The following is a 15339-nucleotide window of genomic DNA, read 5'->3' on the forward strand; positions in this document are numbered from 1 at the left end:
CGACACATTGAAAAATTTTATGTACTTCGCCTTATGAATGTGAATGAATCATGGATATGAAAAATAAATAATTACCTTCCTCAAGCTCTTTCAAGTACGAAATATAGCTTATTTGATGCCTAATCCAAGATCCAAAAACTGGGTATTTCATACTTCATACATAGATTGGTTTGATTATATTTGCAAATAACCAGAAATATAGCGCGTCAATATAGCACAAATTACATGCATAATCACTCATCACGTGATGAATGCTATACTCTCATAGAATATGTTCCACACAATGCAAAAACCTCTTTAAAATCACTGATGTGACAGTGAAAATAAGAGCAATTTGTGATTATAATCCTTGTCTAATATCCATTAGCTTTGTAATACGTAAATCACGGTATGCAATAATAATAGTACGTGAACATTATGAATTATAGAATTTGACTGCATTAAAATTTAATATCCAAAAGTACTGAATAGTACACATATATTTTATTTACAGATGTGACTTGTTTGAGCCCGATTCATCAACATATTTTAGCTACAAAACGACAGTAAGCAAATTTGGGTTTGGTCCATTTAGGTCATCTTCAATCGAAGGATTGTCAGAAGACTCGTTTTAGCTCACTGATCTTTCAAGAAATTAATATTTTAATGAACAATACATGACCATATTTCTTACCATCTCCAACCGAGGGGCCAGAGAGTCATAGGCCAAACATAGCCATGTGACAAAAAACCATCTCTAATTGAGGGTCAAATGGACCGTAGGGCTAAACATAATTTCTTATTTAAATTTAAAAACTACAACAACTTAAATGTAAAAACTACAACAACTTAAATTTAAAAACTACAACTTAAATTTAAAGTCTACAATCATTATCATATTCATCATCCGCTATTGTAGAAGTATAGTCGGAGGTAAACAACTGTCGTCGGGCCATAATTTCCTTCTTTTTCCTATCAAAATATGCCTTACTCATTAGAGTGTAATCCGAAGTGTTCATTTGCATATTCCTATCGTCCAACTCTTTTTGTATTTGTTTGGCCCGTTCTTCATGCCTACAGTTACTTTCTTCCGCGGCAATGGTATTTGCTCTGTTATGAATCACAAAGAGGCCACCATTTCCTGTTGAAAGGTGATATCATCCTTTACCTTGCCCTTTTCTTTCAATATTCGGGCTTTGTTTCACCCCATAGCCCTAGGTATGGAACATTCACCCGAAGACGGATTTTCTACCCTTGTTTCTTGAATGGTAGGAGATCCATCTTCATCCCCATCTACAGTTGAGGATGCAGTTCCGAACACCAGCGTAGGACCTATTCTATGTTCCCATCTATAAGCCCTGCACTTGTTTGAGAAATCCCCCTCACACTATCATCTGAGACCCATTTATAAGCCCTGCAAAGAGCTTCATCTTCTTTTCGAGTTCAAGCCCTACCTTTCATTGCAGATGTGGCCATTTGAAAATTATTGAAAAAATTGAAGGAAAGATTATTGGAAGAGGTAAGAAAATATAATGTGACGAATTGAAATAGAATGAGGTGAGATAGTGGGGAATAGTGAAAATTATGTGAGAAATTGTGTAGGAATGACTTAGATATATTTATAGGGAAAAAAAAGGAATTTAAAAAAAAATTTAATTTGGCCCAAAAAAGAGGAATCAGGCCAACTGGTTGGCCCAAATGAGCCAGCTAGCTAGCCCCGGGCCACACGCATAATGGCTTGCAAATGGAAAGTGAAGGTCGTGACTCAGGAGGTAGCTACGGCTGATGATGATGGAAAGGAAGTGAGGTTTCTTGGGAAAAAGCTCATTCCCAATTTCATCAAATTTTAGGCTCCAATTGGAAAATTCAACCTCTGATCAAATTGAAATTTGAAATTTAGGGCTTTGATTGGGGGAAATGGCGATGCTTTTGGAGGATATTTTGAAGTCGGTGGAGCTCTGGTTAAAGCTGATCAAGAAGCCTGAGCCTTACGTGGATCGAAATCTTGACCCCGTTCTGCTAGTTCCGAGCATCGCCGGTTCGATCTTGAATGTCGTCGATGAAAAGAGTGGTGCAGAATTAAACAAAAGCTAATTTGTGGCTTTTCATTCTCGTGCAACTGAACCTGGATATGTCAATTGTACCTTTTTAAATGGAATGTCATTTGTTGACGGGTGGGAACATAATTTTTTTATATCAAAATGGAGCATGCACCAACTGGTATGAGTCCATTTCTATGGGTTGTGGAATTTGAAACAAAAATGTAATCTTTTTACGGGATGAAGAAAGTTATTTGTTAAAAGAGAGAATGTTTTAAAATTAAAACAAAAAAATAACATAAGATGGTAGAAGTATTTGATAGTAAAGCATTTCACAAACATTTATTTCTTCTTTGCATTCATTTTTTTCTTATTGAGGTTTGTTGCAATTTTCCAGCTTATTGAGTACCCATTAGTATATGAATTGATGAATTGTTGTTTTTAAATTTAAGTTGTCGTCTTTAAATTTAAATTGTTGTAGTTTTAAATTAAAATAATAAATTAAATTTGGCCCTATGACCCTTTGGCTCCTTCGGTTGGATATGATTTTTTGTCACAAGGCTATGTTTGGCCTATGACTCTCTGGCCCCTCGGTTGGAGATGGTAAGAAATTTGATCTGGTACTGTTCATTCAAATATTAATTTCTTGAAGGGCTATAAAACTAAAATGAGCTATCTGACCCTCCTTCTGTTGGAGATGGCCCTGCGACCTTGACATTGGTAAAGCTAAGCATCGCACACAGGCTTCCAAACAAAAACTTAAAAGGGAAACTCAGATGTGATCATATACAAACCATCCCAACAAGGTCGTTGTGCGCGTCTGGTAGGCATTCTCACTAGGCCGTAATATTTTGGGCCCCTTATGATTTAATTTCACGTTCTTGCTTTATTCTCAACCCATAAACTATATGCCTTGCATAGTGACTTGAGGTTTTTTGTCCCTTTCCATCAGTTATATGTGAGTGATCGGTGGTCGTTGATAGACGTTTAGCGCATGTAATTGATTGATAGTCGTTAGTTAATATTTGTAAACTATACATTTTCATTCTTTAAAAAAAAAATTGAAAAAGAGATCTAGTTGGTGGTGAAGTCACGACAGTCCACGCTTTAGGGGTTTCGAAAGTCTAAAAGTATTTCAGCCTCACCTGACCACCATCGTGTGATTCACCAGCAGTAAAAATCGAACTCAAGACAAACCATGTGGAATACAGGCTTGAAATTTGCCTCAACTACCGGGCGACGTGTGGTGGTTCATTAAACAATACATGTTGGTTCACGTGCATACAAACGCTTGAGGATTATGCCTGTATGCATATTATTTAGAAATATTGTGTTTGATCAATATGGAGCATAATAAACATGAAATTTTTTCTTTATAACTGAGATATACCTTTTTGTATATTTGTGGTGACGTGATAGATTTCCTTGTCGTAAGCATATAAAGAATAGAAAGCAACATTGAGCAAATCATAATTCAATTTCCTGGTAAATTTTAATGAGTTAATGCGTTCCACTAAGGTTGATTTGTCCCTAATCATGAAAGTATTATTGTCCTCGTTCGAGCTCAACAGTTCATTTCCATTTTTGTGTGAAGTGGTTCAAGGTGGACGCTTGTGTGTTGAGGGACTTACAGCTAAGAGGTCACATCTCATGTAATGTCTTACTCTTCCTCTGGTTATATATGTTCATCTTTTATCATAATTGGACGGTTATTGGTTAATCATTTAATCTAAGCCACTAGGTTACCTCATTGTGACGGTAAGTAGGAGTAGGCTAGATCCATGGTTCGTAATCAATTTAACAAAATAAATCCTTTTCAATACCTTCATATCTTATTATAAGCCTTTAAAACTCAAGCGGGTTTGAATGCCAATCAATTCCTAATCCAACTTTCAACAATTTGAACTCGAGTAGGGTTTGGATTTATGCAGGTTCTTTTGAGCTCAAGTTTCAATTACATTTGAGCTTATTTGGGTTGTCAAACTTTATCAAGTTCAAACTTGTAACACTTTTTAGACAGATTTTTCATAATTTGAACCAAAATATTGCTAGTACTAGTTAAATTCAATTTCACAATGCAACATTTACACAAAAGTTTAAATCAAATAGCATCAAAACCATTTTCAAAGTACCAGCCATGCAATGTTAGAATTAAATTACAAAACAATACCCAAGCTTCAACACAATAAAATGTTAATGAAACACTTATGTTCATTGTTGAAATGAAAAAACCACCAACAAACTCCAAGTAATGGCATCCCAAAATTAGGTCAGTAAGCGAATTTAGATTAATAGTCGGGTTAGATTTGGGTTGACATGGCAGACAAGATACCGACCCAAATCATTACAACTCAAGCCAATAAATAATCCGGACGAGGTCGTGTGGAGTTAGAGCTCAGTCCTACCGGCCGAACCAGATTTAAAATCAACTAAACATGAAGGGAATGAGATATGACCCAACCCAAATTATACCTGTAAAATGACCTTCGTATAGAGGCCTTTCAAAATTGGGCCCATGTAAAAGGTAGCAACGGTTAGATTGAGGAAAACCAGAGGAAAACCAGGCCGAGTCGAGGTACATAACTTAGGTATCTACGAAATAACTTGGACAAAAATGACGTGCCCGCAACATAAGGCCTAATTCATGCGCTCTTCTTCCAATAGAAATGCCTTGACTTTGTTGGTTACCCACTGACTTGCATGAAACCACATGCCTTCAAGGGGCTATCATTCTCACAGTCTTACTTAATATCCCCACAATATGGTATTTCTTTCATTTGTAAGTGAGATGCTTTAAATTCAATTCTTGTCAAAAACGAATTTGAACCACATTATTTTAGCTCATTGTGAGGCTTAACCCAATCTCCCACTTTGTTAGCATAGATAATATCATTTGTTCAAAAAACAAAAATCCCGACAACTAAAGATACTTATATTGACGAACGGTGAATTAAAATATCACAATTTAGATAAACTTAAAATTTGACTACATAAATATTGTTGTTTAACAAACATATATTTGATAAGAGAATATTTATGTCTGAATAAATACCTCACACAAACCATGTTCAAACGCGGATTCAAAATCAAATGGGAAGAGAAGGGAAGTGTGGGTTCCGTTGAGACAAAGACAAAGGACCCTTTATCACATTCAAATTAGGAGTCCAAGTCCAACCGTTACTATTTCTTAAAAACGCATTTCTTGCCTTTTGCTTTCAAAGATTTCCAAATCCATGAACCTTCTCTGAATCAGTCGACCACGCCAAAACCGAACGACTGCATCAAACAACAATTTAAATATTTATTAAAAAAAAAAAGAACACTTCTTCATAATATAATATACAGCTTTCTACTAAGCTGTATTTACATTACATAATTGATTATCCAACTCTCTCTCTCTCTCTCTCTCTCTCTCTCTCTCTCTCTCTCTCTACGCGTTTGAAAAAAGCACACGCAGAAACTCACATATATAAACACTCTCTCTCTCTTCCTCCAAATTCAAAAACCCAAACTTTCAAGTCCCCCAAAAGAACCCAGAAGCCATGGACTCGAGCTCCAGGAACTGGCCTCCGATCTTGGCCCTCAATCTTCTGCTTATTTTCATGATCCTCCCCTTCTCACTCGCCCAATCCACCGCCCAAGCTCCGCCGCCGGCCTCCGACTCCTGCAACGGCGTCTTCCTGTCGTACGCCTACACCACCGGAGCCCAGCTCCCGCCCGAGGTCAAAGACCCGTCCCAGCAGCCCTACCGGTTCGAGTCGGTGCTCACGGTGCTCAACAACGGGCTCGACGATCTCAAGTCGTGGAGGGTGTTTGTGGGGTTTACTAACAATGAGTACTTGGTCTCTGCCTCCAATGCCGTTTTGGCCGACGGGAGTAGCATTCCTGGGAGTGTGGGAAACGGCACCGTTTTTGCTGGGTATCCGATGACCGATCTGAAAACGGCGGTTAAGACGGCGGGGGACTTGACCCAGATGCAGGTCCAGGTCAAATTGATCGGGACCCAGTTCGGTGTGGCCCCACCCAAAGTTCCCATGCCTTCCAATCTTACTTTGGCCAATGATGGATTCGTCTGCCCAGCGGCTGCAATGCAAGGTGAGCTCTTAAACTTCATTTGGGTAATTTGGATTTGTTTTCTTTTGGTACATTTTTTGGATGTTGCTATTTGATGGTATTTGATTTGGAGTAAGCAGATCTAATTTAGCTGTTGTGAATTGAATACTTTTCATAGCTTCAGATCTAATTTAGCTGTTGTGAATTGAATTTTTTTTTTTTTTTGAGAAACGTGAATTGAATCCTTTTGATGGCTTATATATATGAAGGTTTCAATCATTTGTTTTGAATGTTTATTGTATAACGGTATAGAATTAGTTGAATTTGATGAGAGAATGCTTGTTATTTGGATTGTGCTTAGTGGTTTATCGAACAATTTAATTCAGTATGAGTTGGACCGTATGAGTCTCATTAGGATATGCATCTGTATGCAAACTGCCTCAAAGCTGTTGACTTGCCTTCAGTCACTAGGAAATTTGTTAGTCTTGGGGTTGTCGTAGTTACAACAGAGAACAAGATGTCTTCCCTGTTAGTTTTTTTGTTTTTGGAAGACAATGGTAGTGGATATATGCATCGAAAAGATATACAGAGAAAAGAATGCTATAACATTAGGGTTTATCTTTCATTTTTCTTTTGGTTGTACTGAGATCATTGGTTTCCATGTTTCCTTCATATTATTAGACAGTCAGTTTAAGGATATTCTTTTCTGTCGACTAACTTGTTTATAATAACCAGATTTTACCACAGTAACATACATTTTAGTTTTTACAGTAAGTTGGGTTTTCATTTTCGACTTTTATTGCCCATGTTAATCAGCACACTCTTACACTGCTCTGGTAATGTTCATCACAGGGACCCATGAAATGCAAGTCTGTTGCACCGTAGACACAAAATTTAAAACAAACATCACTGTGGATGAAGAGTTCCTCCCCCGTCAAAAAGGAGATCTTACAATTATGTATGATGTGATCAGTACTCAGGAGTCAAAATACACGGCGCAAGTTACAATCGCCAACCATAACTCCCTTGGTCGTCTTGATAATTGGAAATTGAGCTGGGACTGGATGGAAGATGAGTTCATATTTTCAATGAAGGGGGCTTATCCATCTGTTGTTGATTCTTCTGACTGTATATTTGGTAAACAAGGTACATTCTATGAGGGTCTAGACTTCTCAACTGTGTTGAACTGTGAAAGACGGCCAACCATTATTGACCTGCCTCCAACAAAAGCCAATGACACACTTCTTGGTCTGGTCCCTTATTGTTGCCGAAATGGTACTATCTTGCCGCCAACAATGGATGCAAGCAAGTCAGTTTCATCATTCCAGATTCAAGTTTTTAAAATGCCTCCAAATCTCAACCGGTCCCAGCTCTCACCGCCACAAAACTGGGGAATCAACGGCACGCTCAACCCTGATTATAAATGTGGCCCTCCTGTCCAGGTGAGTCCTAGCCAGTTCCCTGACCGATCTGGCTTGCCAGTGAATTCAACTGCAGTAGCCAGCTGGCAGGTTGTGTGCAATATTACCCAACCCAAGGGAGCAAGCCCTAGATGCTGTGTTTCGTTTTCTGCTTTCTACAATGAGTCTGTCATCCCATGCAACACTTGCGCTTGTGGCTGCCCTAGTAATATAGCTCGAACTTGTAGCACAACCGCACCAGCTATGCTTCTCCCACCAGAATCACTTCTTGTTCCCTTTGACAACCGAACTGTCAAGGCAAAAGCTTGGGCTGAGCTTAAACATCTACCAGACCCAAACCCGACACCGTGTGGTGATAACTGTGGGGTCAGCATTAACTGGCATTTATATACAGACTACTCTCGTGGATGGAGTGCAAGGGTCACAGTCTTCAATTGGGATGAAACTGCTTTTGTTGATTGGTTTGCTGCAGTACAACTGGATAAAGCAGGCCCTGGTTTTGAAAAGGCGTACTCTTTCAACGCAAGTCACTTGGAATTGAATGGTGTCAATAATACCGTATTCATGCAAGGTCTCGAAGGATTGAACTATCTTGTGGCGGAAACAGATGGAGCCAACCCACAGAAGGATCCTAGGGTGCCCGGGAAACAGCAATCAGTGATCTCATTTACAAAGAAGACTACTCCTGGAATCAATTTGGTTGGTGGAGATGGGTTTCCGACGAAAGTATACTTTAACGGGGAGGAGTGCTCACTTCCTACAATATATCCTAGCAGTGCTTACAGAAAAAGCACATCTATAATTTTCTCACTTCTCGTAATGGTTGTAGCGTTCGTGGTGCTGCAGCAATAGTTGAGGGATGAGGCAATGCTAGACCTTGTAGCTACTGCTGATTTTTTTTTTGTTCTCTCAGTAGTTTGATATGTGCTCAACAGGGAGGTTTTGTGAAATCCCAACTACCAGAAGACGTGCATGCCATTGCCGGTACTTGCGAGGGTTTAAGGCGGATTTTGATTGTGACTGGTATTCTTTTGCTTTTAATCTGCAAATGCTGAAGGGAGGATCGTCGACACGCTGCAAGTAACAGCAAACTATGTAAAGCAAATGTACTCGTATTTTGTATAAACAATATTGAACTAGATGCTTGTTCTTGATTCTTTTTTTGTTATTTGTATACACTTTGTTGGTTGTGGAAACGATAATACAGCGTCCTAGAAAGAACTCAGCATTTCCCCTCCATTTTCGTTTTAAACTCGTCATATTTAGACCTCCGATCGAGTAAAATGATGAGAATGACCTTAAAAAAGCGTACTTATTATTGTCACGCGCCATTATTAGACAGGAAGTTGAGTGCTAAGTTGTAATACCATGTGAAGTTGAGTTGGTTAATTGCACAAAACTGGAGAAGTTCAATTCGCTAGTTGTGCAGAAAAACAAGTCTTAGCAGTGTGGGATTACAAATTGTTTAAGTTAATCCTTGTTTTTAAACTTGTTTAATTGAATACCTAATCACCTTTGGCGACTTGTTAACTGAAATTATTCTATTTCAATCTGCAGGCTCTTCCTTTTTTTGTTTTTCTTTTTTTTTTGTTGTGTTTCTTTTTGTGACAGTTGGACCACATCTGATCTTATCCGACCACTTTCAGGTTGCTTCTTGCATTATTCCCATTTGCCAATTACTCTCCCTCCAGCCGCACCCATATCTTATGGCATTGGTGCCTTAAATTAGTGAAACATCACCACTAGGTTTACTTGATTTGCATAAAACTTAGGTAGGGGCGTCGGAGCCTGTTATTAACTTGGAGTCGGAGCTTGCACTAGTTAGGCAGACCTGCTGAAGTTTCTCTCCAAGCTTCAAACTCATAAACTTGATAAGTGGATTTTATTTTTGGTCGAGTAAAAGTTAAAAACAGGTAGTGAAACTGAAAGATTATTAAGAACAGAGGACATGTTACATATAAGAAGTGGTTAACACCAAAGCTAAAAAGCAAGAAGGAGAATTCCTAGAAATTCAAGTACAAGAAATGCAACCAAGAAAGAATACCCCCGACTTATGTCTTGAGTAACCAAATGGAACATATGTACATCAAAGTCGATTCCTTGAACAAGAACGAAAATGGAGCCAAGGACGGGGAAAAAGAAATTCATTAACGGCAAACTTCATGCGTTATTGAGAGTTAGAAGAAGTATCAAAACCTACCTAGAATACTCAAGAGGAGCCTAAAACCGAGGACAAGTTTCACCGGCACCCCTGGAATCGTTGCTTCTTTCTAGTCACTCAAACATTTGCATGTATGCCTTTGCGCACCATGCAGCAGTGTTGTGCATAACCAATATCTTTAGCACATTTGATCTGCCTCAATGATCCATCATCCTGATCTTTTATCTCCTAAAAACAGCAGAACATGTTATTCACAACGAAAGATATGATTTGTGAAATCACGCACTCCGGTTTTCTTTGAAGTAGAAACAAACTTGAATATCCACCATCTGATTGCAGAAGAAATGACTTCTATTGCAGCAATTATATACACCAGAATTGCAATCATACAAATTATGTAGGAAGCGCATTCTACACAGGAATATTATCCAAGGAATACCCATCAAAGTCAAACTCATTTTCGGCAGGTCCAAGTCCATCCTGCTGTTGAAAAACAAAAGAAATTTCATGAGTAAATAACCACCTTGATATCTCGAAACATGCAACTAAAAATTCAAATACAGTAACATCTCAAAGCAAAAAATGGACCTGTTTGAGAAGTGCACTCATTAGATCATCCTGACCATATTGTTCATGAAAGAAGCTAGTTTGAGAAGTTGCATCGGGGACTGTTTCAGCCTTAATCCTAACTGTATTGTCAACAATACGACCGTTAAGGTGGTGACCAGTATTTTGCATATTCCCAAAATGACTGCCTTCCCCCACTGAGAACATAGTTTTTCCAACAATAGATGGATTCCTGCTTTGTCCACCCCTTTGACTAGAAGAAAATCCTTGATGAACTAAAACCGAGGGATCAAGGCTACCGTGTATGGAGTGTGTATGTTGTGACACATCGAAAGTCAAGCCCACATTCTGCAAGTCCCACTCATTTGACTTGGGCTGCTGTAACTCGTTAAACATATCATAACTTGGCATAAATCCAGAAGATCTTTTTATGTCAGAAGTCACGTCTTCAGGAAATGCTCCTTTAGACGCAAGGCTGGACATTACCGGTGTACTTCCAAGGGTAAAATTGTTGCCTGGTAGTTGTGAACTGTTGTTTAGGGGATAATTCAACATTGAGGAGTTTTGATGCACTGGATTATATCCTACGCCTCTGCCGCTATCAACAATACCATTTCTTCCCAAAACTCCATTACCCATACCATTAGATATGATGGGCTGCCCCACTGATGATGAATGCCGTGGAACATGATTTCCAGAAGATTCATTCAAGATCTGCCCCCTTGGCTGCAATTGAGGTAGCGGCATAAGTAGAGAACTGTTCTGAACTCCATGAGCATTGACTTGCATATTGGCAGCTCCAAGGGTTTGTGCAGACTGGTGCAAGTTGGCAAGCTGTTTTGCCTCCATAGTTGTTGGAATTCCATTAAGTAAGTTCATCGGTTTGCTACTGCTCATATGTTGTTGCTTTGGATTTTCAAAGCTGAATAAGTTCCTTTGATCAACAAGGGGCATAGGTATGCCAGATTTTCCTGTTGACCTCCCAAGTCCGGCTGCTTGGAGTGTGGCAAGGCTTTGAGCAGGGAGTTGACCTGTGACAGCTAGCGTCTGAAGATCGAGCCCATTGAGTGATGACATTGCTCCAAAAGACGCTTCTTGAGGACTCATGAAAGGGTTGCTCAAATTATTCTGGTGCTGAGACACCCCACTCAACCTTCTAAGGTACAGCCTGTATTTCTGTTTCATAAATTTACACGCGAGTTATTCTCAAACAGAAAATATATTTTAACCATGTCACATAATAACAAAGGAGTTTTCTCGAATTCATATCTTAAGAGAATTCCTCCTCATATGTTTTTATATTATGCATGATTATCATACCTGAAGATGGCTAGCAACATTTTCTCTAGTAAGCCCAGGAACATTCATCAACTCCAGAATTTTCTTAGGCACGGCCTCTGGATCAAATAAGTAAGTTCGAATGTTATACAGAATAATTTGAACTAGGAAATGCGACAGATGTTAACTAATCATACATACATAAATCCATGGTTTAACTTTATCTAAAAGCAAAGGAAAGTAAAGTACTTCGTTCTACACGTTGTGATAAAACGAGTCTTAATTATGAGTCATGCATGCCCATTTCCAGTGCAAAGAGTGTGTACATAAATTCAAACTGACTCAGCTCCTTGTTAAAGAAACAGGTGCAAAACTCAAAGGATCAGTGCACTTTTTTACTCCCAGTGTTCATACATACTAGACTACAGTCAATCAGGAAATATAAAATTGAAAAGTATAGAGAAGAAGACATACTGTCAATGCCTAGTTGATTAACAGCGCCCACAAATTGTTGATGGAGTTCGACTGACCAAACAACCCGCGGCTTCTTTAATGTGGATGAATCATCCCTCTCATCCGTCTCTTCTTCCTCATCCTTCCTCCTCTTTGAGTTCTTCCAAGACCCTTCATTTGCCGAGGACGAGTAATCTGCATCTTCGGATGGTTTTTGCTGCCGATCCCCTTCTTCCACACTTCCGGATTGCTCCGCATCCTTCCGCTCATTCTTTTTCTTCCGAACCACATGCTGCCATATGTTCTTCAGCGCCTCAATGCGAACTGGTTTGATCAGATAATCACAAGCACCATGAGTCACACCCTTCATGACAACACTTTTTCCATCATCAGCGGACATCACTGTGGAATCACACGTATCACATATCAGCGCCAGATTAACACATATGATTCAGGTTAACAGCAGTTAAATCCATACAAAATTACTAAAACGAGGTACTCACTGATAACAGGCAGGTCCATCTCCAGTCCAACCTGCTCTAGGAGTTTGAATCCATCCATGTCTGGCATGTGCACATCACTGATAACAACATCGTATCCGTTCTTGTTCTCTCGAAGCAGCGAAAGCGCGCTCTCCGCTCGATTACATTTTGTCACTAAAGATCCCAAACCAACCAACTCAATCAATCCACAAATTTAGTACAGAAACAAATTATAGAACAATATCAATAAAACAGGGATATGAATCTACAAAGACAAATTAATTCTCAAATCTATTTTCTGGAACAATACCATTAAAACTTTTAAAAACAAAAAAAATAACATTGTACAATTACAAACCATGATTAACAAGTTACAAAATTTAACACAACCCATGATTCAAATCTAAAAAGAATCACAACTGAAACAGTAAAAGATATCAAATTATATCCAAATCTGAACTTGTACAACAGGCTCCAAATCCTAACTTCTACCACAGGCTCCAAATCCCTTAAACAATAGCATGAAAAAACATAAGTAATTACAACCCAAGTGGTAAAAACTTGTAGTAAATCACCCACAGGAAAAATAAATCCATGATGTGAGACAAGTACTTGAAATCTCCAGAAGGATTGAAGAAAACCCATGAAGCAAAAATCTCTAGAGAGAGAGAGAAGAAGAGAGTACCTTCATAGAGGCAAGTTCTGAGCATCCTCTCCAAGATCATAAGGCAAGTAGGATCATCGTCGACCACCAGGACTCTTAGTCCCGCGGGAAACTGGTCAGAGACCACATCCCCCGATTTCCAAGTTCCACTCGAACTAGCCGTTGACATCAATCCCATGCCGTTGCTCAGATGCATAGCTTCAAAACACCTAAATCTCGGAAGCCGAATAAACAGCAAGAAGTGTATATATCTAAAAATCCCCCAACCAGATAACCCGAATTACAAGCTGAAGTTCCGGTTTTGATTCATACCCAATTCAAATTTCAAAGAATCCAGTTGAGCAAAAGCAACAGAATTGAAAAAGATTATTGATTTTCTGCTCATAAATTTTTTATTTTATATATACATATGTGTGTGTATATATATATTCTTCAGATTGAAGTTGAAAGAGTTGGACTTGTCTCTCTCGGCTTCCAAGCTCAAATTGTCTGTGTCTTATGGGTTTTATTTAAGATTTTAATTATTTATTTGCTAACTTATTTTAATAATTGAATATTTTATTCAGATGTGGGTCACTCCTGAAGGGAAGAGTGGATCCAGCTCATATACAAATATAAATAAATAATTAATTAATTAACTTGATTAACTGACAAGATCCTTCCTTAATTCACTCACAAATAATGCTTGGTCTGGTTTTTTACCCTTTTACTACTTACCATTTGTGTTAATCTTTTCCTTTTTATTTCTGGTATTTACCTTCCCATTTTTTCTGTTTGCTGTTTTTACTGCAACAGAAATTGAGTGGTTAAGGTTTGACCTTTCCAATTATCAAATGGTTGGACCAAAGTCAAATCATTTAATCTTAATATTTAAATTTAAACATGATTACAGAAAATAAATTGTATTTGAATTTACTAATTTGCTTATGCAGCCCATGTGTTAAAGAAAAATAATAAAGCCCTCCAAATTTTGATTTACCTTAATGTTTTGGATTAAAACAATTTTATTTTTGCATTGTTAATTTTCTTTTTATAGCCAACTGCATAATATACGTTGGGATTTTATTTTGTGTCTGAATTTTGGGTCGCTGGCGCTCTATCATTAGAAAAGGTAAAAATACAAACAATTTTCTTTTAAAGAAAATACTTACGACATGAGGAAGTTTTATTGACTCAAAAAAATAACTACAACGTCTTGAATGTAAAGCATAATTCTGACCAAATAAATTCTCAAAACAAGGAGTCGTACATAAACATAGGGACACTTAAGACAGCCTTAAGTGCATATATAAGTACAAAAACGAAAAAAAAAAAAAAAAAACTGTTATCATGGAGGTGGTATTTGGATGGATTGATGTTTTACACCAACATGATATTCGTTTGTTCAAAACTTGGAAACCATGTTGCCAAAGTAAACAACCACTTCCATGTATTGTGGGCGTGGTTTTGGTTTTCCACTTTCAAAGTCATCAATAGATTAGTTGTCATACAAACAACTTCTAAATTCAGAGTCAAATTTCGGTAGATTACCTGATTAGGTTAGTTCTTATATTAATTAGAACTAGGGTGAATACCGAATTAAGGACTAGGCTAAAATAATAATAATAATAAATTTTGTTAAATAATACTTAAATAAATAAAATAACATGCTCGCACAATCCTATTGAGAAAATCTTCAAATTTAAGGGAAAAAAAGGAAATGTCATTTAGGACTAAGGTCTAGTATATTCATCTTTCTTTGTAAGTGAGATGTCTTAGGTTCGATTATTGCCAAAGGCGAATTTGAACCACATTATTGCTAACACATTGTCAAGCTAAGCCTACTCTCTCATTTTAGTATAGATAATATCGCTCGTTAAAAGAAAGGACAAAAGGAAAGACCACTTAGTATTACAGTCTACTAGTATTTTTCTTTACTTGTAAATAAGAGGTTTTAGATTCGATTCTCGCCAAAGGTAAATTTGAACCACATTATTGTTAATCTATTGGAAGGCTAAGCATGTCCCTCCCTTCTTTTAGGGATGTGATATCCACACACCCCTTTTTACTTCTCTCACACCCTTTTAATTTTCGGCCGTCGGATCAGATGAATTGAAGAATATCAAAGAACATAAATTAATAAGGGGTGTTAGAGAAGTAAAAAGAGGTGTGTGGATAGCACACCCCCTTCTTTTAATGTAGATAAAAGATGGACAAAAGGAAAGAGAAAAAAAGGCAAATAATATTATGGTCCAAATCTATG

At 37.9% G+C, this 15339-nt stretch overlaps 2 protein-coding genes across 3 annotated transcripts; one reads left to right on the plus strand and one right to left on the minus strand.

Annotated features, from left to right (window-relative positions):
* Positions 1-5230: 5230 nt before the first annotated feature.
* On the plus strand, positions 5231-8713 carry LOC103452805 (COBRA-like protein 7). The gene is made up of 2 exons (XM_008392343.4): positions 5231-6113; positions 6924-8713. Exons 1-2 carry the CDS (start codon positions 5561-5563, stop codon positions 8342-8344), a joined length of 1974 nt encoding a protein of 657 aa, XP_008390565.2. The 5' UTR covers positions 5231-5560; the 3' UTR covers positions 8345-8713.
* Positions 8714-9409: 696 nt separating this feature from the next.
* On the minus strand, positions 9410-13597 carry LOC103452804 (two-component response regulator ARR1-like). Of its 2 annotated transcripts, none has more exons than XM_070810521.1 (6): positions 13119-13597; positions 12455-12607; positions 11973-12353; positions 11541-11617; positions 10242-11396; positions 9410-10133 (listed from the first exon to the last, which is right to left on the minus strand). In XM_070810521.1, the coding sequence occupies exons 1-6, from the start codon at positions 13291-13293 to the stop codon at positions 10065-10067; spliced, it is 2010 nt and encodes a 669-aa protein (XP_070666622.1). In that variant the 5' UTR covers positions 13294-13597; the 3' UTR covers positions 9410-10064. The 2 variants fall into 2 exon arrangements, with proteins under 2 accessions (XP_070666622.1, XP_008390564.3); XM_008392342.4 differs by having other exon boundaries at positions 9410-10136.
* Between the last annotated feature and the right edge of the window lie 1742 nt (positions 13598-15339).

The sequence above is a fragment of the Malus domestica genome, chromosome 13 (genome assembly GCF_042453785.1).
Source record: "Malus domestica chromosome 13, GDT2T_hap1".
Taxonomy (NCBI): domain Eukaryota; kingdom Viridiplantae; phylum Streptophyta; class Magnoliopsida; order Rosales; family Rosaceae; genus Malus; species Malus domestica.

Excerpts from the sequence above, each read along its gene's own strand:
- LOC103452805 (XM_008392343.4), top strand. The coding sequence starts at position 5,561 with ATGGACTCGAGCTCCAGGAACTGGCCTCCGATCTTGGCCCTCAATCTT. Across the intron at positions 6,114-6,923 it reads CCCAGCGGCTGCAATGCAAG|GGACCCATGAAATGCAAGTC; the intron begins GTGAGCTCTTAA and ends TGTTCATCACAG.
- LOC103452804 (XM_008392342.4), bottom strand. The coding sequence starts at position 13,293 with ATGCATCTGAGCAACGGCATGGGATTGATGTCAACGGCTAGTTCGAGT. Across the intron at positions 11,618-11,972 it reads TAATCAACTAGGCATTGACA|AGGCCGTGCCTAAGAAAATT; the intron begins GTATGTCTTCTT and ends TATTTGATCCAG. Across the intron at positions 11,397-11,540 it reads ATGTTGCTAGCCATCTTCAG|AAATACAGGCTGTACCTTAG; the intron begins GTATGATAATCA and ends TTTATGAAACAG.